The sequence below is a fragment of the Phyllostomus hastatus genome, unplaced genomic scaffold (assembly GCF_019186645.2).
Source record: "Phyllostomus hastatus isolate PE091 unplaced genomic scaffold, TTU_PhHast_1.1 phas_contig_209, whole genome shotgun sequence".
Classification (NCBI taxonomy): domain Eukaryota; kingdom Metazoa; phylum Chordata; class Mammalia; order Chiroptera; family Phyllostomidae; genus Phyllostomus; species Phyllostomus hastatus.
The window spans coordinates 17,236,164-17,264,097 of NW_025333735.1; the positions used below are offsets into that span (position 1 = coordinate 17,236,164).

The following is a 27,934-nucleotide window of genomic DNA, read 5'->3' on the forward strand; positions in this document are numbered from 1 at the left end:
AGATATTTATTGAAGAAGATACCAGATACAAGAAACATTGTACATAGGACAATGACACCTCAGTCCTCTTCAAAGTAGGCATCTTGTGACCACACACAGTTCTCCCAATCACAATCAACCGCCCCATCATATTTTCCTAAATATTACTGATGTTCTAAAATTTCTTTCAAACCTGGGCAATGCTGAGTCACCTGGGTGATGTGATGTTTTGCCAAAAAACCGCATGAGACATGATGCATGAGGGGGTGAGTTGTTGTGATGAAGCTGCCAATTACCAGTTCCCCATAGTTTCAGCTTTCTCAATCATTGAATAATTTCCATGAAGGAATATTCAAGCTTAACACAAAATTTGATGCAGATTTGTTGCTCTACTCGCTCAGTCATTTTGAGTGTGATGGCCACACAGTACACATGCTCATTTGATGGCATCTACAGCCCCCACTGGCTAGTACAGTGACATCATCATTGTTGATGCATGTGCATTCTAGTCCACTCTCCTTAGCAGTCAATGCCAGGTTATATCAATGTCGCACAAACCATTCTCATTATATTAACAATGGCTGGACTAATTATATCTACACACACACACACACATATTCTTTGCCACAATATTTCTGTTGATTTTTTAAAGGATTTTATTTATTATTATAGAGGGAAACGGAGGGAAACATCATTGTGTGGCTCCCTCTCATGCAACCCCCACTAGGGACCTGGCCTGCAACCCAGGCATGTACCCTGACTGGGAATCGAACAGGTGACCCTTTGGTTCACAGGCCAGCACTCAATCCACAGAGTCACACCAGCAAGGGCAGCTCCCATGCTATTTTTGAATGATGCCAGGGCAAACTAAGTTTTGGTGGTAGTGGGGAAACAGAGAGGTTGGATGTGTTACCTCACATGTAATTTACGGGAGTGCAGCAGAAGTGAGTGCAGAGCTTTGCTAGTCTATTAGTTTTCACCTTGGGTTGGCGGGGGGGCGGTGCTGTTGGGGTGGCTGACAGTTTCCATCTTGACAGGTATTGAATGATTTAGCCAAATGTCACTGTGCTAGGATGATTTAATTCTATCTCTCTACAATAACTAATAAGTAAAGACAGTCATGCTAACAAATCAAACAATATAATGTGATATGGAAAAAAACAAACAAATATGTTTCCAAAAAAGTACAAAGGAGAGCATCCTGTCTCAAGCAACACAGGAAGATGATGCTTATCAGGGTGATGGAAAGTAGGCATTTACCAGATGGGCAAGGGAAGGAAGGGAGTTCCAAGCAAAGGATCCAGACTGCAAAGAAAGGGAAGCATGAAATGGTAGGAAATCAATGGGAAGCAATGAACAGCTTGGTACTGCTGGAGTTCAAATGAAATGGGAGAGGGACAGATGATGACACTGAGAAGTGGGCCTCTTACAGGTGTGCCAAAGTGCTTAGACTTTATCCACTAAGTAATGCAGGAACCTTGCAAGAACCTAAGTAAAGAAGGGACATGGTCTGATTTTCTTTAAAAAGGATTGACTGACATTATGTTTGGGGAATGTTGGAAAGCTTCCAGTAGCATATACAATATATACAAGGAGCATGGAGTGAAGTAAAGAAAATAATATTTACCAGAACTCCCATATGTGGGTGGAAGTAATACTTCTAAGAACACAGACCTGAGAATCAGACTACATTGGTGTGAAATGACCTCTACTGAGCACAATCCTTCAAGGCAAGGAGGATCAAAGGTACTATAGGAAGGAAGAAGAAGAATGCACAAGTAACCCTCATGGAGCAGATGAACATCCTAAAGCATCTTAAATTTAATTGGGAACTCTTGATGTACCCATTTTCATCCAACCATCCCTCCCTTAGTTGTAAAGAATAGTGTGGCACTTATTCAGTTGCTCAAGCAAAAACCTTAAAATTCTATTTGATTTTCCCATGTACCACACTACAAAAATGGCCCCAATTCTTCATCCTTCCCTGTACTTGTGGCATTGCCATGTGACACTGCAGGTCTCACTAAAAAAGCAGAAACTATTTTCACATCCCTTGGAATATGGACTGGCCTTATGACCTGTGTTGCTAATAGAAAGTTGTAGAGTTGGCAGTGTATCCATTGTGAACCTGGGCAGTAAGCTGCTTTTGAGTTTCTGCTTGCTCTCTTTCATCTCTGCCACTGCCAGGAGAATGTGCCCCTGTCACCCTACTGGACAGGAGATGCATAATAAAGCCTAGTTACCCCTCAACCCACCAGAGACCTAGATCAGCTGACAGCCAGACAAAGTCCAGTTATGAGAGAAAGCCTACTAGTTGACCACCCCAGGCTCATCTTCTTGTATAGCACTAGACTTGGTGTTTAATCTTCATGCTACAATATTAGCAATAGATAAATTATTTATACCCTACTACCCCATTTTCTTATATCCTAGACATACTAATTATATCACACAGATCCTATACAAAATAGATCTCTAATTCATTTGCTTTTCCCCCATCTGCATTGCTCCACTCTAGTTTAAAAGCCCTCATCACTTCCCCTGAGCTACTGCTTTCTCTGTTTCCACTCCAGAAACATAGAGTCCATTCTTCAAATATCAGGGAGAGTGATTTTTCCCCAAAATAGAAATCTGATAACCTCAGTCATTCCCCAGCTTAAAACTCTTTCATATCTTCTCATTGCTCTCAGGATACAATCCAAACTCCTTATACTCTCAAAAATGGTTTCTTCAGAGAAATGTGAAATCAGTTCCTATTTAGAAATCCCAGCTTGAAGAAAGATGTTTTACTGTTTTGATTCATGGAGTGTTATTTTGGTAAATGTACCAAAGTGTATCCAAATGGAAGTTTCTTTGAAGATTTGATTTTACTAAAGAACAAAAAATTAGGTGGGGAACAAGAGGAGAGGCTGAAAGGAAAAGTAAAGACATACCTGAAGTCCAGTGTGTCACAGTGACACAATGGACCACGACAGACACACCTGAAAAGGAAGTCTACTTTGGGGTCCTTTGGATCCAAGACGTTAAAATGATGCTTTGGAAAGGATATAGCCCAGCTTTGCTCTGGTTTTCTAGTAACAAAAGAAGGGGGGAAATGGGTTTCCCCTGGAGCAAGAGGTATTAGCTGAAAGGTTAGACATGAGATCAAACTCTCTGGTAATGAGGATCAGTAAGTATTATTTTATATTTTTATAGAACACTTTTGGCTAAAAAGCATGCTTTTGCCTATTTTCTCTATTGTATACCTGAAGAACTCGAAGTTCCGTGAGGGTCAGTGCTCAGTGATTGCTTTCCATCCTGACTGTAATCCAGCAGGCTAACTTGACAACTGACAGGACCCATGAGTCTGTACATCTTTCAGGAGTGAATTGCTTTATTTTGTATTCTTAAAACAAAGAGCCCTCAAGCAGCTGACCTCTAGGATTGAAATAGGGTGACAAATAAAGGCTACAAAAGATGCAAAACTCACTAAAATCAGTTCCTGGTTTTAAATGTGGCTACAGCTCCAGAATCCCACAGGCAGTGCAGGCATACCTAAGAAAGGCATTCAGTACAGTGGTGGCACCAGTAAGACGGTTTTTCATTTCCTAGGAAACAGTCGTTAATATAAACGCAGTTTGTCAGTGCCCAACCACTCAGCCAGGGTAGATTTTCTGGCACCTGGCTGCCACAAGCACTCTCCTTTGGCCCCTTGTAATGGGAGGTGCGAGTGAAGAAAAGCTGCTGGCCGTGGTATTCCTGGAATTTCTCCTCAATGGGCTGCCAGAGTGCCGGTACCACAACATGGCTCATAATTTTACTCGAGGAGAAGAGGCTCCTCTGAGAAAATAAAATCCAACAGAAACATACAAGAGATAGAAAGTCCTTCAGACAAGTGCTTCCCATGTTGCCTGGTCTGTCTTCTCACTCTGCTCCCCTCACCTGGAATTTTCTCTCCATCTTCTCTGCACACCCTGCCAATCCTCTGGATTCCAGTTCATTCCATTTCCCTTTGAAACCTTCAAACTATTATAATCCCCAGTGGTATCTTTCTTTAATAAAAAATAGCACAATCAGAATTCATTGTCTCTGAATCATTGAAATATCATGTTCACACACACAAAAACATAAACACACACTGAAACAGTGTGAGCTACCTCAATGAACCATGACAGATTTCAAGCCAGAAACCTAATTGTCATCCTTTCCTGCCTTTTAGCTCCCTGATGCCTTCACCAGTCACAAAGCTTGATCAGTCTCCCTCTGAAATATCTCTTGAATCTGACCGTCATGTCCATCCATCCCCAAAACAATCCCTTATAACAGCTACCTTCACTTGCTTGATCTCTGTCTAGCTTCACTTTTCCAAATCTCCCATTCCAACATATTATCCAAAATTTAATCTAAGTCATCTTAATAAATTGCAAATCAGATTGTATCACTCTTCTGAATAAAACATTTCAGTGATGTCCTTTGTTCTCATGATATGTGTCTCAATTTCTTCACCTGGTTTAACAAGGCTCTCCAAAATCTGGTCTATGATTTTCTCCAGTTAGCTTCATCTCTTGCCATTTTGCCAGATCGTGCTCACTGCCAGACTTTTGTAAATTCTACAAGCTCTGCCTGAATACTCTTCCTCTTGCCCACTGACTGGCTAACTTTTATATATTCTCTCTAAAACAACTTAGATACTGTCCCAAAAATGCTTCTGGAACCTCCATATACCAATATAGATGCTCTTCCTATGTGACAGTCCTCTATAACCATGATTTTACAGAGACAGAGCTCTTAGTTGCAAACAAACCAATTTTAGTTCTCAAACTAGCACACAAATATTTTAAATATTAGGTAGCTAACAGAATCTGGAATGGCTAAAGAATGGGGTTTGGAGATTACCAGACCAGTGATAGTGCTCCCAAAGGCTCCACTGTAGAATGACTCCAGTGCAGGAACAATTGCCTTAGATGCAGAGAAGCACCATTGATGCTGGGCTCTAAGGCTGCCACTGAGACTTCTGACCTTACTTCTGATTGGTGGAGCTCAGGTCACATGCCTGCACCCTCACTTCAAGGCAGGCTGGAAAAGTTCCATCTTCTATCTTGAGGAGTGCTCAGATTAATTATTATACAGTTTTGTTAAAGAGTCCTAGAGTAGGTAGCCATAACTATTTATTAATCTTAAAATGCTTAATGAGTTTCTCAAAAACTGTTAAAGTTGTTAGCTGGTATAGTATACATCTTGTTTGTTTCTGGGGACTCCTTTGGACAGTACCAAGTCTGTCCTGGCAAACAATTCAGGTCTGATAAAGAAGTGTGGCAATATAGATGGGATAGTGCTATGTACTGTCTGAATGCAGAACACAGGCAAATGGACAGGAAGGTAAGATGGAGCAGTAGTGACAAGCAAGGATATGAAGAGTTTTATCTTCAGCAAATTTAAAGGATACGGCTGTAGTCCTCAGCCTGGTTGGAACTGGGCACTGAACAGGGTCAATAAGGTGACCACAGAGGGTTACAGCTGCTACACTGTGCTTCTATAACACTCCACATTTCTCCAGTCATAGCACTTACACAATTTTATTGAATAGTTTATTAGTTTTCTATTACTCAAAGAGCTACAACATCTGTGAAAATACGGACGGTGCCCATCTCTGGTCCATAGACAATGTGTAATAGATATTTTTAAAATAAGTGAAAGTAAATGAATGAGGGTAGAGGTGAGAGCACAGAGAGGGTAGAGGGTACTGGAAACCAGGAACAGTGCCAGGGTCCTCTGGGGTGACCTGGATCTGCTCAGGCCTCATGCTAGCCACTCCCACACAGCTCCTTTCTTTCTAATCCACTTCTTCTCTTTGGGAAGGATTGAGGTCTCTGGAAGACAGCCCAAATAACTGTTATGGGAACGGCAAGCCCAAATAATGCTTGAGTATCAGAAGGATCTGAATGCTGAAAGCCGCTTCTGTTCCCCTTCCCTCAGCTAAGGGGGTGTGGAAGGGTTCTCAAAGCCCTAACTCCTTTTGGGGGGACTTAGAAGGCATATAAAGGGCCTTGGCTGAGGTCTTGCTTCCTCATTCTGCAGCTGGTGCCAGAACTCTCCATCCTCCACTGAGAGAACATGTCCATCCAGTAAGTAGCACTGGGAGATTTATTTTAAACACCTTAGTCGGTTGATGGTAAATAGGCCATTTCAAGAGCTCCTGAAGAGGACTGACAGCTTGTATAGGGAAGGCATTGGGTCTTGGTGAGGGAGTTTCTTCCTATTTATATATTGTAGTAAATATCTAGAATTCACATATAAATTATAGTGGATCTGTGTGACTTAGAATGGACTGTGGAAGCCTCTGTGAGCATGAGGATTTCAACAAGGCAGACCTGGGTTCCAATTCTCGCCTAACCATTTCCTAGCTACGTAATTTTGGAAAAATTGGTTAACATTTTAAAGCTGAGGGTTTTCCATTCATAAAAGGAGTATAACAACAGTACTTAGTCCATTGTGTTGTTGTGAGATTTAAAGGAGCTCATAACGTGCAAAGTTGGTTTTTTTTTTCCCCTGATGTGTGGCATATAGTAAGCACCTCATAAAAGATAACTATTACGATTAAGTAGTCTTGTCAGAACTCCCACTCTAAGAAGTTATAAAATGGAGCCAAAGTGAGGAGAAAGAAAGTAAGCAAAAATGTAAAACTGACTAACTTTTAAAAGTACTGTAGCTCTTAGAGATTGGTGAAGACCTGAGATGACAGCAGGAGATGTTGGTAAAATATGTGTGAAGAGCAAGGGATGAAATCCTGACCCCCAAAGCTGTCTTCTCCAACCTCATGGGAGAAAGAGACGAGATTGCCTGTGAGGCAAGAGAACCCAGGTGCAGCCAGCTGGGAGTGTTGACGGGTAGTGCAATTCCGTAGGAAGGACTCTATCAGGAAGAGAAGTGAAAACAGCAGGTTTAGTTGATTTACCTTCAGAAATATGGGAAAACTGCAGAGGGTAAGACCAAGTCCACTGTGTCATTAAAAGGGAGGTTATTTCCTGAACATTAAAGAAAGAGCACTGACCCAGGCCCCTTTTGCAAACTTGAGTATGTGTCTATTCCCACAAGCACCGTGCACTCCCTTAGCAGAGGCTGGACTGGTAATTTGTATTGGCCTTGAGCCAGAGAGTACCTTTTGCCCTGGAACTCTGCCTCTGCCTTTGTGGACTTCTTTGAGTATAATGTGGGCTTCTCCCTCATTATTCCACATTTCAGAGTGGAGCATCCTGCTGGAGGTTACAAGAAACTGTTCGAAACTGTGGAGGAACTCTCTTCGCCACTCACAGCTCACATTACAGGTTGGTCCCACCAGTCTTGAAGCCACCTTCTCTTTTTCTTCGATATCTCTCTTCTTTCTTTCAATTCATTGGTACCTCTCTTTGCTGGCTACCCCTGTTGGCTACAGAAGTAATGTGGCAGCTCAAGATTTCTATGCGCAGAACTCACTTTCTTTCATTTACCTTTTCTTTACTTCTCTAATGGAGAAAAGTGCTACCTACCTGGAATTCCTTGAGGACGAGGACTATACTTTTGTCATGTTTGAACTGTCCATGCCATGCCTAGCTAAGTACCTGGCACATAGTAGAGGCCCCGTAAATATCTGTTCTGTCTGTGTAAATGAATGAGGGCCTGCTGACAAGCATCTGGAAGTATTACAGTAAAGGGTGGCAGGTTTTCTGTCCATTACATTGAAGAGTCTTGGTTTGGAGTTGGGCACATGTAAGTGCTAGTGGCAGCTCAACCATTTTAGTAGCTGTGAATCCTATAAGTTACTTAAACATTCTGAGCCTAAATTCCTTCACCTATGACAAAACGAGTTTTACTTCATGGGGATACTGTAAAGATGAAATGAGATCGTATAAACAGAAAGATTCATCCAGTGTCTGAAATGGAGTGATCAACAGGTGGTAACTAGCACTCCTGTTATCATCATCCAAAGACATCGTATAATCCACACAGCAGCCTTGCTTGGACATGGTGTTATGGGAAGGGCCAAAGCCTGGGCAAGTCTCTTTCCTTCCAGTTTCCTCTTCCGTAAAATAGAAGGGATGAGCCAAATGCTAACTAGATTCTGATGTGAACAATCCGGGTTCTAACAGTTAAATTAATGCTGTGCCTTTTAGTTAAGTCACACCTTCTTAAAGATTTTATCAGACATATAAAACCTTTATCAAGTAGGTTGCTGAAACTGAGCTGTAAAAACTAATCCACTTATTTTTTAAAAAAGATAGAAACATTGGTAAACATTAAATAAACACTGACAAACACTGCACTTTTCAAAGGATAAAAGTGCACAAAGTGCCTTTCTTAAACTGAAAGGCCTTGAGGTCTTTCTGGTGCACCCTCCCCCCTCACCCCCCATTTTGCAGACTGAGGCCTGGAGAATGTACGTGGCAAATCCCAAACCAGAATCCAGGTCCCTAACATCCTGCCCTGTGCACCTTCTGCTACAGCAGGTTGACTTCACCTGGACAGTAGCACGTGCCCTCAAAGGAATATAGTTCTAGGTTTTAAAAGGCCAATATTCTCTTTGTAATATAAATGATTTTTTTCTATAGATCCATCCTTGTTTAGTGTCTTAATCCCTGCTCTCAACCCATCCTTCCTACCCCTATTTTATCCAATTATATCAAGAAATTTGAAATTCTTCTTAAAAATGAGATGTTAGAAAAAGGTAAATGTATCCATATCTGGGAAAATCTGTTAGAGAATCCCATTCCCCTCAAGATGCCTTCCCTGTCTCCTTCCAGGTCTGCATCCAAACTTGGAGGCATTTGCCACATTTTCTCCTACTTGGTCTCCTAGAGAAAGCAGCGTTGCTCAGCAGGCATTGCCTAAGTGCTGCCCAGCCTGAGAGGTGGGAATAAAAAACACTGCCAGGCTTATAAAGAAGAGGCTGCCCATTCGGGTTGCTGATGTCATCACTGCGCCTGAGCAGGGACAGCCCAGCCAAGGGTGGGAGAAAGCAACAATGTTGTGTGTCTCCCATTCATCACAGGCAGGATCCCCCTCTGGCTCACCGGCAGTCTCCTTCGATGTGGCCCAGGACTCTTTGAAGTTGGGTCTGAGCCATTTTACCACCTGTTTGACGGGCAAGCCCTCCTGCACAAGTTTGACTTTAAAGAAGGACATGTCACATACCATAGAAGGTAAAGGAACACTAGGCCCCACTCCCCTACCAGGGGTGGGGCCTAGCTCAGCTCCACCTCCTATTGGCTTTTCAACCTCCTGAACCTATGAGGGGACTTACAGTCCCTTCTCGGAATCCACTTGGGCAAGTGCATTGGCATGGACACCTGGGAACTATGCTATGGGATAAAGAAGAAACTAAGAACTAGGCCTTTGGGGTCCAACATGCCTGGTTTCAAATCCTTTATCTACCAGATATCCTTGACAACCTTTGGCAAGATGTTAATATCAATATCTAATTCTTGCTTTGTCATCTCTTAAATGAAAAATAATACAATCTACTTCCCAGCTCATTATAAGATGTAAATAAGAACATAGGCCTAGGACATGGAAAGTATTCAGTAATAAAATTATTATAGTTACTGTTATTGTTACTAGACCATTGATTCTCTTGACTACTTACTTTTTTTATAAACAAAAAGGCCACAAGGAAGGAGGGGGGTGCCAAAGTGGAGTTAAGGACCAAATATGTGATAATGATACAAGAAAGAGAACTTTTCCAAAAATAGGACATTGTTGCTGAAAGGCTTAAAGGTCTAAGGCAGCAATTTCCCATCAGTGTGCCGGCACACCGTTGTGTGCAAGAATGTTTAACACGTGCAACACCTGACTATGTAGTCAGGGGTACCTGTTTTCCCTTAGATTGTCAAATTAAAAGACAACAACAGCCAAGGCAATTTTGAATGAAGCAAAATTATACTTATTTTTTGTTAGATTGACAGAAAATATCACATATTTTTGGTGTGCTACAGAATTTTAGTAATCAGTTTATGTGCTCCATGAGATGAAAAGGGTTGAAGTCACTGACCAAAACCGTAACTCCAGAAGGCACGTATTAATGCCACAATAAAAACTTGTCTCATATTTTGATATTCGGGCCCAGGAGTGGCTTTGTTGGTCACCACCAATGTCAGGCATTCGAAAAAGACATTAAAAGGAAGACTAAATGGAGGTGTAAAGTAGTCAGGATAACTTGGATGATAATAAAAGAGAAACTTTGTGTGAAGCAAAAATTAAGCTATGAAAATGCATGTTTTGGAGGTCGGACAAAGCTCTCGTATGCCTTCTAAAGATGTTGGTATTTTTTTCATCTGCATGACTCTGTCTCTTTATCTGTGAAATTTTATATCTGTGAAATTATTATGTGGATTGGAGGAAGGGTAAAAATCTGATTTTAATTGGTATGAGAAATATTGGGCAACGTATGCCATCTAGTCTGGGATATGGTTTAGGAGCCCTGCCAGTGCAGGAAACTGGATTCAAGAACACCTACTTTAAAGTAGCAAAATACATTTTAAAATTGAAGAAAAACATAGGAAGGACATGAAGGAGATCAAAAGGAATATAATTCAGCATACCATGTCCTATATGTCCCTCTAAGTGTAGGTTGGTGTGTTACAGGCCACAGGAAGTCCTATGTTCTATGTCAACTACCATGGGGGCTGCATGGTGTGAGATGGAAAATGCATGTTTGCCAGCTCTGGCCAACTTGAGTTGTAACCCAGCTTGGCCACAAATGCCAATCACTTAACTTCTCTGAGCCTTGAGTTCCTCATTCGTCACTGAAATTTATAAGACATAAATTGAAGCTCATGGCACATTGTCTCTCCCTTGGTCACCAGAAGAAAGTGACCTGACAATACTCTTCATTCTTTATGTTGTGAACCTGTGATTCTGATTCAGTAAGGGCATCCAGAATGACCATTCTAAGCTTAGAATGGTCATGGACTACTCTGATTGCCCCTGCCTATGACCCTTTCCTATGTCTTTCCTGTCCTCCAGGTTCATCCGCACTGATGCTTACGTACGGGCAATGACCGAGAAAAGGATCGTCATAACAGAATTTGGAACCTGTGCTTTTCCAGATCCCTGCAAGAACATATTTTCCAGGTTATTGAAACCCAGCTGCATGTTATGAAAGGCATTTTGTATTATCCCCCTTTTATTTTATGGTTTGTATGTTACTGGACTAAAAACTCCATTTGCTTCTGCAGGTTTTTTTCTTACTTTAGAGGAGTAGAGGTTACTGACAATGCCCTTGTTAATATCTACCCAGTGGGGGAGGATTACTATGCCTGCACAGAGACCAACTTCATCACAAAGATTAATCCTGAGACCCTGGAGACGATTAAGCAGGTAGGACACAGTGCTCAGGCGACATCGCTCAAGAATTTAGAATTGCAACTTAGAAGTAAATCAACTGTGCAATTTGGCAGACAGAACATGACAGCCAGACTGATTTTCAAATCCTTGCTTTGTCATCAACTACTAGAAATGCGACATAGGGCAAACTTTGTTTCTTCATCAATGAAATTTTAAATACTTATTATACGGATTGAAAGAAAACCTTATAAAATGCTGAACATATTAAATTACTCACTTGTGACACAAATATTTTTTGAGTCCCTGACATGTACCAGAACTTACGCTGGGTACAAAGGATACATCAATATGTAAGACAACGTGTCCCTGCCCTTATTGGTTTTTATTAGATAGCATGGTCCTGGCACACACTGGGTGTTCAAAAAAAATTACCACTGTTAATATTGAAAACCTTGCTATTTGTGATTAGAAATAAAGTTATATTTTAAATAAAATAGCATATAGAAAAATATCAGCAATATTAGAAAGTGATCAATTTTGCTGAGAACTTCAATGCAGTAGTCAATAACATAGATCCACATTTTCGATCAATATTTACTAAGATGTAACTGAAGGCATTGTTCTAGTCTTCAGAAAGCTGAACATCTCAGTGGAGAAATCAAACAAATGCACGACTTAGCTCTAAGAGAACACAGAATGTGATGAGTCCTTTAGGAAAAGGAGAACCTTCCATGAAAGCAGAGAAGAGATTACTTCTGGCAGAAGCTGGGGAATATAAAGTAGTATGATCAAGGAGGATTAAAAAGACTTGCATTTGAGTTAGAAGTTAAAGGAAAGAAACAATTTCAATGAATTAGGAAAAAGGATATTTCAGGTAAAGGGAGTAGCATCATCAAAGGGTTAGAGGAAGGAAAATAGAGGATATGTTCATGCGAATTAAAGAATAATTTCCCTGGCTGGCGTAGCTCAGTGGATTGAGCTCGGGCTGGGAACCAAAGTGTCCCAGGTTCGATTCCCAGCCAGGGTACATTCCTGGGTTGCAAGCCATAACCACCAGCAACCACACATTGATGTTTCTCTCTCTCTCTCTCTCTCTCCCCCTCCCTTCCTAAAAATAAATAAATAAAATCTTTAAAAAAATAAAAAAAAAAGAATTATTTCTTTGGCTAGATTGGCAGCATTTCTCAATGGAGGAGCCAGTGGCATTGGGCGGGACTGTCCGACATTGCACAGGCACCCCGGGTCCCATCCACTAAATGCCAGTCATGTCCTCAATCTTTGTGGAAATCCACAATGTTCCCAGCATTTCCAATCCTCCCCCCAGGGGGCGATATCACTCCCACTTGAGAACTAGTGATCCGGAGCAAGCAATGTCAAGGAGAATAGTGGGACACAGGGTAGGGTAAAACTAATGTTTGAGTAATGGACAAAAATTAGGAGTAAGTTGCTTAGTTAAGGGGAAGGGACTGAAAGTGTTTACTCAGCTCTTTGGTCTCGGAGGCGGAAGCGAGATGACGAGAGGGACATCATGATTCGGCAGGCACCGCAACAAGACACACACAGGCTGTGCCGCCGCTGTGGCTGGAAAGGCCTACCACCTCCCGAAGTCCACCTGTGGCAAGTGCGGCTACCCCACCAAGCGGAAGAGGAAGTGTAACTGGAGTGCCAAGGCTGAACAATGAAACCCTACCGGGACTGGTCGCACGAGACACCTAAAAATCGTGTACCGCACATTCAGGCATGGATTCCGTGAAGCAACAACACCTAAAGCCAAGATGGCAGGTGTTGCAGCGTCCAGTTCATCTTAAGGATCTCACTGATGAGTCCCACAATAAATGTTCTGGTGTCCAAAAGTTTAAAAAAAAAAGTGTTTACTCAGAAAAGTGATGTAAGCAGAGCTGTGCTTTAGGATATTTCATCTGCCATGGTTAATTAAGCTGTATGGGAGGGCAAAATAGGTAAGGAGACTAAGAGACGGAACTCAAGACCAGAATTTTAGTGTAGTAGAAATAGGACAAATAGTTCTAACACTGGGTCTCAATGTCACAAGTTGATTTATAACTCTCAGCAGACTTTACTAAGGCTTAACATACTCTCAATAGCGCTTTCTTCATTTGTGATGTATGTTTGTAACCACATGCGTGTAGCCCCCCTAGAGAAGGACTGAAGGGGACTCTGATAGTGAATTTGTATTCCAACTGCCATGTGATTTAATTTGAAATATAAACTTCATGATATGGCTCCATGTTAGACTTTGTTAGGAATCAGCATCCATTATGAACAGCACTGTATCCTAACTTCATGTAAAAAAATACATTTTTTAAAACTTGAATTTTTTTGTTTACTATTACTAAGATAGCCTCCTAATCAGCGCCTTTGCTTCTTGCCTGACTTCTTAAATGTAACTTTCTTACTTCAGTAGGAGCATATTTTTTCTAAAATGCAAGTATGGTTGTGCTACTCCATTTAGGGCATCCATAGTTTCCAAGATGGAAGTCCAAACGAGAACCTTCATGCCTGGCCCATTCTTATTCTTGTATTCCCTTCTCTGTGCATGCCTTTCATGGCTGCCATGTTGCACAACTAGTAGTTCCCAAACAGCATGCTATTTTACAACTCTGGGCCTGCACATTAGGGTTTCCACTCCCTGGAACTCACTTCGTGTCATCCTTCTTTACCTGAATAACTTGGATTTATCTTTCAAGCATTAGTTGGAGTCATCACCCTTGGGAAGCCCTGCCTAATCTTCCAGCCTGGGTTAGACGGCCTTTCTCTACAGATACCATCTTATGCTGACAGCACTATCTATATATATACATCAGCTTATTGGTCTAGCACAGTGCTATCAAATAGAACTTACTGCAATGGAGGGAGTGTTCTATGTCTGCATTGTCCAAGTGCTACTGTGCATTTGAAATGTGGCTAATGTGCTCAAGGAACTGAATTTAAAGCTTTATCTGCTTGTAAGTAATTTATATTTAAGTTGCTACATGTGGCTACAATATTGGTCAGCACAAGTCTAGACTGAACTTCTTGAAAGCAAGGACCATCTTTTTTCTAGACCCTGGTGCAGTGTCTAGCATAGAATAGATGTTCAATAAGTACTTGATGAATGACTGCCTGACTGACTGAATGAATGTCGCAGCTACTACCAAAGTAAAGATATTAAAAACTCCCTATGCTTTAAAAGATATTCTCCTAAACAAAGAGAAAACAATTTGCTTAGACAAATATACACTCCATCAATTATTCACTCGATACATGTTTACTAAGCAGGTCCCAGGCAGAAATTCTAGTGCTGATTTGCCAACATACAGCTCTGTGTCTTTGAACAAGTCACTTGATCCTTCTGGGACTTCAATCTCTCCTTCTGTAAACTGAGAGTTATGTGCTAGATTTGTGGTTCTGAATTTTTTATAAGACTACAAATTGAATTAAAGTGCTAAGTCCTTTCTCAAAAATATTTGCATTTAATTTCAGGAGGTTCATGGTTCCCCTGAAATCTATTTAGGTTGAAACTTTCTATACTAGATGAATCCTAGGGCTCTTTACAATTCCAGGTTCATAATCTGTGTAAGACCCTGGATTTGGTGTTTAGGTTGTATCATACAAAATTGCTGTTTTTATATCATTAAAATTATTAAATGCTAGCAATTTCATACAATTTATCTAATACAATGAAGGGGAATATAAAGAAGTCCCAGGGTTCAAATTTATCATTGTTTGAGGACAACCTGCATGTACAGAGGGAAAATGACTAACCTGAGCAGTGTACAGCACGCATCGGGTAAAGAGCACAGCCAGGGAAAACTCCCAGATTTCAGAGGCATGAGGGGTCAGCATGGAGGTGAGAGGAGAGCCCGGCACTGAAGGTGGGAATTCAAGCAGACTTCATAGAGGGTAGGACCCAGAGGGATAGAAAGAGAAAGTGCACTTAGGGTGAGGGTGCAAGCAGTAACAGTCAGGTCAAAACTAGGGACCAAAGATTTAACATAATCTTCTCTTACCATGGATGACCTTTGCTCTCCTGCCATAGGTTGATCTTTGCAACTATGTCTCTGTCAACGGGGCCACGGCTCACCCCCACATTGAAAGTGATGGAACTGTTTATAACATTGGTAATTGCTTTGGGAAAAAATTTTCAATTGCCTACAATATTGTAAAGATCCCTCCGCTACAAGCAGGTTAGTTTACCAATTTGACTTTCCTTAAAACAAGTGTCTATATTGTATGAACGTTGCTGGAAATACAGGGTGCCAGGTCAGAATATCAGGGCAGCACAATATGCACAGATTACTCTCAGATTTCAGGACAACTGCCCTACCCCTACCCTACCAATGACCAAGGGCACGATAGCAGGAAAGGACAATACAGAAAGCAAGCGACCAAGTCCTATTGCTACATGTTTCAAAGATGTAGCATATATGTGGATTTGGTCATTTAAGATGTAGAATCAAATGTAGCAAACATTTATTGAGTGCTTATTCGTGATCCAGATGAAATTAAATTTTTATTCAAACATATGTATATGCATAATAGCATATACACATATATGACAGTATACTAAGTATTGAGTTGGTTCAATTCACAAAAGAACAAACAAATCTATTAATTCTACTAATGCTATAGCTAAAGAATATTAAAACAGAAGGGAGAGTACTCTTTAGAAGTCTACATTCATTCTCCATTCATTGCCAGAAATTTGATAACCATCTTGATGACAGAATTATTTGAATATATATGGGTTTTTGTTTAGTATTGCCTAGTATAGTTCTCAAAGTGTAGTCCCACTGGCAGCATATCCTGGGAACCTGTTAGAAATATGAATCTTGAGTTCCACTCAAAGCCAACTGAATCAGTAATTCTGGGAGTGGGCCCACTATCAGTATTTCGAGAAGTTCTTTATGTGATTTTGATACTCGCTAAGGTTTTAAAGACGAGTGACTTAGTAGTGAATAAAGTTTAATGTGCATAAGAATTACTGTGCAGGGCTATTGGCACATACCCACCTATACTATACTCTGCTGGCAGTTTCAGAAATTGTAAAAGGTATTGTGACCATACTAAAATTTTGTCTTAATCCCTTAAGAAGCCACCTCCCATGGCAAGATGTGCCTCCACTGCACTCTGCCTGCCACAGCGCTGTTAAAGTGCACTTTCCCAAACCTGCTGTCTGTGTTCTCCTGGGTGATTGCAGCTTTTCACGAAACTTCACTGAGAAATGCCAATGACTAAGAAAGTTAACATAAGCTCTGAAAAATCAAGATCTGAAAATGTATTTCTTCACTTACATAAGCTGTTCTAAGTGCCTTGTATTAAAAAAAATAATAATAATAATTTTTACAAGGCTGTTCCAAGGCCTTTTAAAACCACTTTATTTCAGACAAGGAAGATCCAATAAGCAAGTCAGAGATCGTTGTACAATTCCCCTGCAGTGACCGATTCAAGCCATCTTACGTCCATAGGTAATCTGGAAGGCCTGCTATGAATCTTTAGGGAAACTTAATTTTAAAGATCTGTCTACCTTTGATATCAATACTGATCAGCCTCTTGCAGAAACCTAATGTAAATGCAATTAACTTCACATGGGCATTGTTGATTCATGTAACTGAGCATACTTCATGTACACACATTTCTTTGTGGTTTGAGAACATGTCCATTCCATTTACAAGCCCATTTGTGTTTCTGAACAGTTTTGGTTTGACTCCCAACTACATTGTTTTTGTGGAGACACCAGTCAAAATTAACCTGTTCAAGTTCCTTTCTTCATGGACTCTTTGGGGCACCAACTACATGGATTGCTTTGAGTCCAACGAAACCATGGGGGTAAGTCTTACATTTTTTTGTCAGGTTTGTGATCTTGAGGAAGTGAGTTTCATCGTGTGCACTTTTTCCTTTTAAATGCATCAAAATAGTTTTCTCATTTTCAAGGTTTGGCTTCATATTGCTGACAAAAAAAGAAGAAAGTATCTCAATAACAAATACAGGACATCTTCTTTTAACCTTTTCCATCACATCAACACCTACGAAGACAGTGAGTTTCTGATTGTGGATCTCTGTTGCTGGAAAGGGTAAGAAAAGACAGTGGATAAATGTTACATCTCTACCTACTCCTGGAAATTAGGGGCCTTTTTCAGAAATGATGCTCTCAATATTTAACCTGATTACATTCTAAAATGCAAGAAGTATGCTTCAGTAGCAGGATATCACTGAAAAAGCTGTAGAGAGTTTAGGTAATCAGAAACACAAAGTGAACTTCAAAACCATGATTAATAATTTAAAACTGATCATGTACATAAACCAGACCTAAAAAGATAAGGTTCAATGACCTGATAAGTGAACTTAAACTCAACTTACTTAACTTGACGAGATCCCTTGGGGGGGACCTTGAACTCTACCCACTCTGGGTTTAGGAAAAAGGGGCCTGCTTTCTTCAAATTAGCCAGATTACTGAAGACAGCAGCCGCTAAAGACACAGACAAAATAGTAATTGAGTAGCAGAAGCTAGTGTTATTTAAATATATCTATGAGGCAGTTTGTTTTTATTTGTTTGTTTGTTTGTTTGTTTTTTATCCAGTGTGGGCAAGAAGAAATGGCTTTAGTATACCTGGGTCATAAGCAGTTTCTTGGCTGAGGAATAAAGAAGAGGCAGGCATTTGTGATTTTAAATATCTTGTATCATCTCTCTAAAATTATTTGTAATTCTGTGTGCTATGTTTGACCTCTCATTTTTGCAGGTTTGAATTTGTTTATAACTACTTATATTTAGCCAATTTACGTGAGAACTGGGAAGAGGTGAAGAAAAATGCCAGAAAGGCTCCCCAGCCTGAAGTTAGGAGATATGTACTTCCTTTGACTATTGACAAGGTAACCATCCTCTACACAAATTTCAGATATAACCAGAATATTTCATCTCCCCCAGGATTTGTTCTCCTGCTTTTTGTTCATACATACAGTCCTGACATTTCAGAGCTGGAAGGAGCTTTAAAAATAAACTAATTCAACTCCCCTCATTTTACAGTTGAGAAAACTGAAGCTCAGAAGAGTGATAAGACTTAGCAAAAGCCCACTGCAGCAGAGCAAGAATGAAAACCAGATATATGATCTGTTTAAATCTTTCATTTAGAAATTATTTTTAAAATATACTTTCTCAGTGAATAGTGCAGACCACTTATTCCCAGAAAATTTTGTCAATAATATAAATAATTTAATTTAAATGATTTGAAATTCTAGAGAGGTATAGCATCAAAAAGTAGAGAAATCATCCCATTATTTTGATTTCCTATAAATCTTCTAAAAATATTACTAGAGGATAAAAATTATTAATAGCCTTAAACTGTCATCTTTTTGTTTCTACCTTTTCTTCTCTTTAATCAGACATGGTCTTTTAGACTATCACAGTAGTGTCAAGAATTTTTAGTGTGATGGAAATGCCAGCCAAAATTAAATATATATATATATTATATATATATATATATATATATATAAACATACATAATTTTCACAATCAATATATGAATATATACTCTCATTTGTGTATATATAAGATATATACACAAAAGTAGTAGAAGCAGCTACAAGGAATGTAAAACATTGTATCCAAGGCTTAGATTAGACGGAGTAGAAATAAACCCAATTTAGAACCAGACACTGCTGCTCTTAGGCAAGCTCATAAGCTCTATGAAGAATGAGAGAGGGGGAGGAGATTAGTGTTGGACATTACAGTTAGGTGAAAAAGTTTCTACAGAGGCAGGAAGATGTTTTTTAAAAAAAACAAAAAACTTCATGTGGAAATGTAAAGTAGTTGATAGATTCATTCCAAGCTTAGGGGCGATGTGCATTGGGCAAAGGGACTGGAAAGATAGGTTGGAGTGCTGTTGTATGGGGCTTTATAGCCTTTGGGTATTATGTAAATGATAAGAAGCCACTGGAGCATTTAAAGTGCGTGTGGGGGGAGGGGTGATGTGATCAAATATGAGTTTTAGAAAGGTTACTCTAGTGGATCATAGAGAATAGTTTGGAAGGTAGAGAGTCTACAAGCTAAAAGCTCTGTTAGATGTCTAATATAATAGGGCAAAGAAAAGATGATAAATGTCTAAATGAAGGAAATGGGAATTGAGAGCTAAAGGAAAATACAGGGTTGAGAAATATTTAGGAGGTCAAGTCATCAGGAGTTGGTGGCTGGTTGCATGTGAGGGCTTAGGGAAAGAGGAAGGAGCTGCAGACAGATTCCTCATTTCTGCCTTGAGCAGTTGAGTGTAAGATGGTAGGATTAGCTAATTGGGCACACAGGTCTAGGAGGAGCTTGTTTACAGGGAAAAGAGTGATTTATTTTATACTTGTTGAGTTTAAGGTACCCAGTGACCATCCCAGCATAAGTGCTCACTAGGCAGCTGGTATATATGAATCTGGAGCACAGGAGAGAAATCATAGTTGAGATATCAGGCTCAGTACCTTAAGCACCCTTATTTTCCCCTTATTAGGTCTTTTTCTCTCTCCACATATCATTCTCCACATATCAAAAAGAAGAAAAAGGATTTTTTTAAATGTGTAGTCACCATTACCTGAAGAAAGCCCACCTAATTACAGGATGGGTAACTTCAGTGATAATGAAAAATGTCTAATATCACCCTGGACCCTGCCTTCTCTTTCTTCCAATAGTTATCACTATAATACCATATTGTACCAATCATTTCAGTTGGTACATCAATAGGATACACTTTTTGTTCTCATGGAACTCATTACCTAGTATAGTAGGGAGAAGAAGGGTGAGTTAGTAATGATAACGCATATCTGCACAAGATGAGTATGGTAAGGTATGGGTTTATTGCTTTTGTTATTTAGAGAATGAAGCAGCCATAGTTAATTGGGGAGATTCACACATCTCAGTCATTGGCAGTATTTTGGCAGAAGAGATGGGATCAAAGCAGACCAATTGAAGAGAGGAAGAATCAGTTGAGGAAAGACAGAAGTGGGAGGGGGCAGAGAAGCTGAGGGAACTAATGACTATCTAACTGTTTAGAACATAAGCAAAAGTAATGGAATAAGTGGGTGATAAAGCCTATAAAAGTAGATAGGTAATCTTCAAAGGCTTTAAGGACAACCTAAATAGTTTTTACTTTACTTGGCAAGTAATGGGAAGACAGTGAAAGTTTTTAAACAGAAGAGAACCATATTCAGAGCTGGTAGACTGAGTATCAATCATACTAACTTTTACAAATGTCTGTACTACTAAGCATTTGCCTTCTCTGAGCAAGTTAATCATTCTGAAGTTCATTTGCTTACTCTGGAACCTAAGTAAATTGTAAGAAATAGTAACTAAGGTCATTTGCAGCTTTAATACTTTGATTTTCTAAAATAAGTTGTGTTGTGCATAAGTTGTAACAGAAGTGCAGAAAGGATAGAAATAGAAACCTGGTCTAGGAGACAATTAAAATCACTCAGGTGAGAGAAAAATGAAATGATAGTAGGGACAGACAAACAGACAAAAATGAGAGTCCCTACAGGTAGAGTGAAAAGGAGCTTGCACTTGATCGAATGGCAGAATGAATTAAGTCTTACACATGCAAAAGACCATAAAGATCCTTTAAGCCTATCTTTCTAGAGGAGTGGCACCTGTGGAAACAGGGAGTGTAACAGGTAGAGCAGGTTGACAGATGACTATGAACTGTAGAGCTATGAGGAAGGGGGAATGATGGGTAAGAAGACTGACATCAAGTCAAACAGACCCTGGCTTGACCAGAGCTTTCTGCTCTGCCTCTCACTAGCTGGGGCCAAAACTTTTAATCCTCTTAAACTTCCTTTTCTTTATCTATATTAACTTTATAGTGTTACTGTGATCAATAAATATGGTGATATATGTCAATCATTGAATATAGCTCCTGGAACAAAGTAAGTATTAAACAAATATTCATTATCAGCAGCAGCAAGAACAATAGAATCAACATCAACATCTTCATAAAGATGTCTTGTAGGCTTTCATATGTAAATATGACACAAATCAGGATTGGAAAAAAAGAACTGATAGTTATTGGCATTGAAATGATGATCAAATATAAGAACAAATAGATGAGAGTGTTAGCAGGAAAAAACCATACTTTAAGTTTCTTCTCTAAAAGAAACACAAATTTCTTTAATCTAAAAAGTGAGAAATTTGATAGCCAGAAAATGTTAACAGAAAAGAAAATATGGCCAAGAACAGAAGTTTGGGAAACATCCAGGTACAGAAAGTGGTAGAAAAAGAGGAGCCAGAAGAAGAAAGAGAAAGTCACCAAAGAGCCTTAATTACATCTAAGAGAGGGCGATGCCAATGGACAGGGCAACCGAGGGTTTCATGGGTACCCACAGCTACCGACAAGGAGAAAAGGAGGAAGACTGAGAACAAAACGCCAGGTTTGGTGCTCTCCAGGGGAGAAAGTGAGAGAGGCAGAAATCAGGTTTTATGGCACTAAAGGGGAGCAACTGGTGAGAACGAGGGAGTAGATACCAGAGTCTACACTTCTAAAAGTTTGGCAGTGAGGAAACAATAGGCCATAAATTAGGGAAAGGAAAGATGATAAACAGATTGAGGGAAAAACTAAAAAGAGAAGAGAGTCTAAGATTACTGAAGCTTCTAATTTATTGATTAAGAAAATGGTAAAGCTTTAAAATATATCTTTAGTATTTTTTAATGGTGCGTTCAAATGGCCAAAAATCAAAACAATATGAAAAGGTATACACTGAGAAGTTTCACTCGAATCTATCAGCACCCATTTCATTCCATTTTCTTCCACTTCTATGCATAACTTTTAATGTCTTTACTTTTCCTTTGTTTATGCAAATATAAAAATACATATATAATTATTATTGCACATTCTCTTATGCAAAAAGTAACTTTCTATATCCAAACTGTCTTGTTCCTTACTTTTTCATTTAACAATATACACTGACGATCTCACTGTTTTCAACTGTGCAGTATTATTTTTGTGAGCATCCGTCACTGCTAAGCAGCAGAGCTGTTTCTACAGATAACATCACAAGGAATATCTCTGTGTGTGTGCTATTTCATATACGTACAGCTATATTCTCAGAAGTGAGATTGCTGTGTCAAAGGATAAATGCATCTGTTAAAAAAAAAGTAGGGGAAGAGTCAAAAGCAAGAGATAGCTTTTTGAAGAGTTACGAATTTCTTACATTAAAAACCTAATTTAATAATAGAAACAATAAGATGGAATAGGATAAAATAATTAAATTTACAATCACACATGTAGTAAGTTAGACATGGAAATTTGAACTTATTGTGCAGACATAAATATGTTTGTGTACACACACCACTCTCTTCTTCCTGACATGACCAACAAGTGCATTTCACAAAATCTCACAAAATCCCTTCCTCTATTTCCTCCTCACTTCAAATCCACTTCTCTATCCTGAATATCTCCCATGATTTCCTTTTAATTCATAATATATCACCGTCCTCTTCTCAAAATGTCCCCTCCACCCTCTTTCTTTTATAAAAATCTGACTCCCAAGGACACCATTCTCTTCAGCAGCAATTTCCAGGGGAGGTCGTTTCTCTTCTTATATGGTCCTTGTACCACTGGGACTAGAATTGGGGTAGGTGTCCTTTTTGTTCCACTTTGCTACTTTCTGACCATTGTCCCTTCCATTCATGCTTAAAATGTCCCAGTTTTTAATTTCATGTAGTTTAATGTGTAGCCAAGTGGTATATACACATATACATATATACACTTCTCATTATTATTCTCTATTAACCACTACTCCCTCTCCCTTCTGGCTCAAGGTCACACTTCCCAGATCTACTCCTGGATCTCTGTGATTTCAAGATACACATCAGGAGTGATTCTTCCAACATCCTGGACTTTAATTTCCTTGACCTCTTCCACTGATGCTATCTTCCATTCTTTCTCAGCCACTCATTCACCATAATCATGCCTTTGACATTGGTATTACTTATGTCTTCTATGTGCTTCATCCGTAATCTTAGATTCATGCTTGAAACATTCTGACAACCACTTATTACCTTTCAAGATCACTTGCTTTACTGCAGTTCCCACCAGGAACCTTCAATCTCCTACCTTCTCACAATCCCTCACTCCCTTGAGGACTTATCCCTCCTTCCCTACTCAATTAAAATTCTGTGGTCAATAATTATGATGATACTCTTGTATATACATCCTTATTTCTTGGGCCTCTTTTCTTATTTTATCAAACTCATTTGTCAAAAACGCAAGTCTAGTTAAATCAAATTCTTAATCCACTTCATGTACCTCTGAGGCTGAAATTAAGTGTTGAAAATACACGATCATGTTAATTGGTCTGTTTTTAAACACTTGACCACAGATCTTACCACTACATTTCCCAGCTCCACTTATGCTCCCATGTTCCTAGTTAAATATTTCACACCCTCTTCTCTTCAAACTTCTAACACCTCCCACATCCACACTCATTCTCAGCTGACAGCTCTGCTTCCTATTTCACTGATACAAATGAGAGAAATTAGAAAAGAACGTAGATTTCTGCCACCACATTTACCCACCCACCAGCATCTGTACTCATATTGAATTATCCATCGTCTTACCCAGAACTAGTCGTTCCCATCCTTGCTCACCCACTCAAGGACATCACTCTAGCAGCTCTCCCTCTCTTTGCTATATTATCGCTCCTCTTCCCCCTCACTGGATCACTTCTATCATGCTGTTATGTTGCCCTCTTACAAAATCTTTCTCTTGACTCCTCTTGCCCCCACCAGCTACTCCCTCATTTCTCTTTTTGTAGACCTCTTAATGTTGGAGGGCACCAAAACTAAGCCTCTGTTTTATCATTTGCTCGTAAATTCTCTCCCTTTCTAAAGGCTCATGCTTTAAAGCACCCCATGTATACGTTTTCAACTTTCCTTTTAACTCAGGGTTCACATATGCTACTGCCAACTCCATGTTTCCACTAGACATCACAGCTTAATAAGACAAAACCTAAATTTCTCCTCTTCTCCACCAAAAATTTTACCCACCTTCAGTAGTTCCCATCTGTTTTGTGGCAATCTTTAATTGTTCAGGCCAGCCACCTTGCAGTCATCCTTGACTTGTCTGTTAATTTCTGTTAAGAGGAATGCCTCTTCCCACCCCACATCCTCTGTATCAGAAAGTCCTCTGGGCTCTACCTACCACTTTTCACTGACTCCATCCAGTGTTATCAGCCTAGTTTGAACCGGTATTTCCTTTTGACCAGGTGACTGCAAAACAAACTTGTTGCCCTGAGTCCATTCTTCCATCCCTACTCCTCCCAAGTCTCAGCAGAGAAGCCAGAGCACTGCTAACTTCCTCGTCTCCTACAAGTTTTTCTCAAATGCCACCTTTTCAAAGAGGCCCACACTGACTACCTACTAAAATTACAACTCACCTACTCTTCCCACTTCTGATCCCCCTTACTCTGCTCTATTTGTTCTCCCCATATTTATGACATTGTATACATTTTTCTATTAATTATATTTATTGTTTATGTCCCCAAAGTGGAATATAAGCTTCATGAGGACAGGGGACAGTATTCTTTGAAATATCCAAAATACCTAGAATACATTCTAGCACAATACATGTATTGAAGTACTTGATACAGGTATTACTAAATGAACATGCTCTTAGAAAGGGGATTCATGGTGTCCATTTCTTTTCCATAAGTCATCTGGAAAATCACGTGGGTGTGGGGGCAGGCAACAGATCTTAGAAGCATCTGGTTTTCCTATTTTCTACTTTTTAACAAAAGAACTAAAATACTTTTCAAATAAAATCAAGACATACCCTAAGTATAATAAATATGAACACTGTAAATGGATCCCTAGGGGGCTGAAGCCTTTGTTGTTCTGTAGAAAAATGCTTTCTTATTGTTTTCTGGAGGTCCTTGCTCAGAGGCCTTTTCCTTTAAGGACAATCTCATTTCACAGAAGAGAAGATTAAAGGCCTAACAGGTTATGTGACTTTCCCACCAACACAGGCCCAGACGGCTTTCCCTGTGGTGCTCCTGGGCTCCCCTTTCTAGAGTTTCTGGCACTGTTCCATCTACATGTTAACTTAAGAAATGAAAAACACAGGAGACAAACCAAGGGAAGGCTGCAATTATAGTTACTAATGTTTCTTTCCTGCTCACTGAGGTTTCCGGTATCCTCTTTCTTAGGCTGACACAGGCAAGAATTTAGTCACACTCCCCAATACGACTGCCACTGCAATTCTGTGCAGCGATGAGACCATCTGGCTGGAACCTGAGGTTCTCTTTTCAGGGCCTCGCCAAGGTGAGGTGATAGAGAGAAAAACCTGGTGTGAGAGGGTACAAAATGTTCCATTCAAAGAAATTAACTGGGTTTCCCTAAGCATGTGCTTTGTTTTGTAGCATTTGAGTTTCCTCAAATCAATTACCAGAAGTATGGTGGGAAACCTTATACTTACGCATATGGACTTGGCTTGAATCACTTTGTTCCAGACAGGGTAATTAACCCATTCTACTGATATTAGAACAGTACTTTAAGGCATTTGCTAGTCAAATAAAGCATAATGACATATTGATAATGGATTGATTTTTCTTTCTTAACAAACAGCTCTGTAAGTTGAATGTCAGAACTAAAGAAAATTGGGTATGGCAAGAACCTGATTCATATCCATCAGAACCCATATTTGTCGCTCACCCAGATGCCTTGGAGGAAGATGATGGTAATGAAAGCATTACATGTGTCCGAATGTTCTCTTTTTACTGGAGTTCCTGTAGTTAGTTCACTAGGAGAGGAGTCACATAATTATTCCCTAATGTTCAGCAATGACCCTTAAAACTACTGAATGTAAACTTATTTGAAAATAAGTTTCATCTTGTGGTAGGGGCTCCTGGATTACTAGTGGAAAAAATGCCAAAGCACCATCTGGTGTCAGGATGGAACACCAATGCCTGCTCTAGATGAAGGAGGGAAGGAGGAAAGGAAGAGGAAAGAACAGCATGAAGGCTTACATTTTTGCCCTTCTTGACTTAGATACATTTATGAAAAATAATACAATTTTAAGGAGGGAAATTGAGCATTCAGATAGATCAAAGAGAATGAGACTGTGGCTTTGTGGCCCTAGTTTTGTTTCTTTTAGTAAGCCGGGGGGCTAGAAAAAGATCCAGAGATACTGCCTATACAACAGCAACTCAATTATAAAACATCAGCCTTAGTTAAATATTGATTAGCTGGCATTAAAATATGGAAAACCACAGAGAAATGAATAAAATAAAGAATTGTGGCGGGATTTCATGCTAAATGATTTTACACATACAACCCACCCAGTCAAAACTTCAAAAGCTTGGTTTTCATTTTGTTTGAAGGGGGTAAACTTCCAGCTAAGTCTTAGAAATTATAGAAATAATATACATTACTGTTGTCAAAATCTTTTAGTATAGACATTTTTCATTTGTCGCAAGACTTTTTCTGCCATGGGTAGAGAAAATGGTATATGTTACAGATAAGAACACAGATCAATTCATTCAGTATGGATTTAACAAACACCTTCTATGTTCTAATCACTGTAGTAGGCTACCAGGATGTACAGTGGGCAAAACAGATGGTCACGCCCTTCCTAGAACTTACACAGCCTATCAGACATGAAGAGTATAAAAGGCCCTTTTAGGATGATCTCACAGTGGGGTGATTGAAGAGTCAAATCAAAATATCAAGTCATATGTTCTTTTTTACTCGTCAATGTAATACCTCCTGTATTATTTCAGTGTCATTTAATCTATGTCCCTGGACACTTTAAAAAAAATTCAACACTGCCTTATTTACTTCTGATTAATAGGTGTGGTTCTGAGTGTGGTGGTGAGTCCCGGAGCAGGACAAAAGCCCGCTTATCTCCTGATTCTGAATGCCAAGGACCTGAGTGAAATTGCCAGGGCTGAAGTGGAGATTAACATCCCTGTCACTTTTCATGGACTGTTCAAAAAATCCTGAGCACATTCTAGCAAGACATGTTTCTGACGACAAAACCAAGAAAAACACAGTCAGATCTGCAATCTAAATCTGTTCAGTTTTAGCTTGCTATCTTATGGTTTTAACTTGCATATGCACACTATTTAGCAATATTTTACAGAAAGCACAGAGCTGAGCAAGCAATTCCTTCTAAAATAAAGTATATGTTTAGAAAATCAGACTTTCTCTGTGAGACAGACCATAACCAAAAAACTCTTTATATAGTTAGCAATCAAATAGAATATGAATGTACATTTATAAAACTTTTTTATTTCTATTATAGAAGTGTATTTTAGGTACCTATCTGCCACAATAATTTTTTAACATTTAAAAGTCAGAGTCATCTACACCTGAATGCAGCTTTTTTGACTCAAGGCAATATGATGCAAAAGGCTTAATTATCAAATGTCAAACCAAACCAGGGATAATCATGTAAGAGTAATCATTGTAATTGTGTGTGGGGGGGGTATATATACGTATGTGTATATATATATATATATATATACACACACACACACATACACACATGTGTGTATATATGTATCACTGCTCAAAGATTCTCAAGCTTTATGAACTTTAACATCTCCATTTAATATAGGCAATTACTACTATTTCTGAATTTACAATGAGGAAAACTCTCTCTAATCAGTTGAGGGCACTCCACCAAATAACATATCA

General features: G+C 39.4%; 1 protein-coding gene and 1 pseudogene across 1 annotated transcript; both read left to right on the forward strand.

Annotated features, from left to right (window-relative positions):
* The first annotated feature begins 5,983 nt into the window (after positions 1 to 5,983).
* On the forward strand, positions 5,984 to 27,758 carry RPE65 (retinoid isomerohydrolase RPE65). Its single transcript, XM_045835574.1, has 14 exons — positions 5,984 to 6,083; positions 7,201 to 7,283; positions 8,984 to 9,134; positions 10,957 to 11,064; positions 11,169 to 11,310; positions 15,314 to 15,461; positions 16,661 to 16,742; positions 16,971 to 17,103; positions 17,209 to 17,348; positions 18,015 to 18,144; positions 25,444 to 25,558; positions 25,657 to 25,751; positions 25,862 to 25,973; positions 27,087 to 27,758. Exons 1-14 carry the CDS (start codon positions 6,073 to 6,075, stop codon positions 27,236 to 27,238), a joined length of 1,602 nt encoding a protein of 533 aa, XP_045691530.1. The 5' UTR covers positions 5,984 to 6,072; the 3' UTR covers positions 27,239 to 27,758.
* On the forward strand, positions 12,789 to 13,522 carry LOC123816556 (annotated as a pseudogene).
* Positions 27,759 to 27,934: the final 176 nt, after the last annotated feature.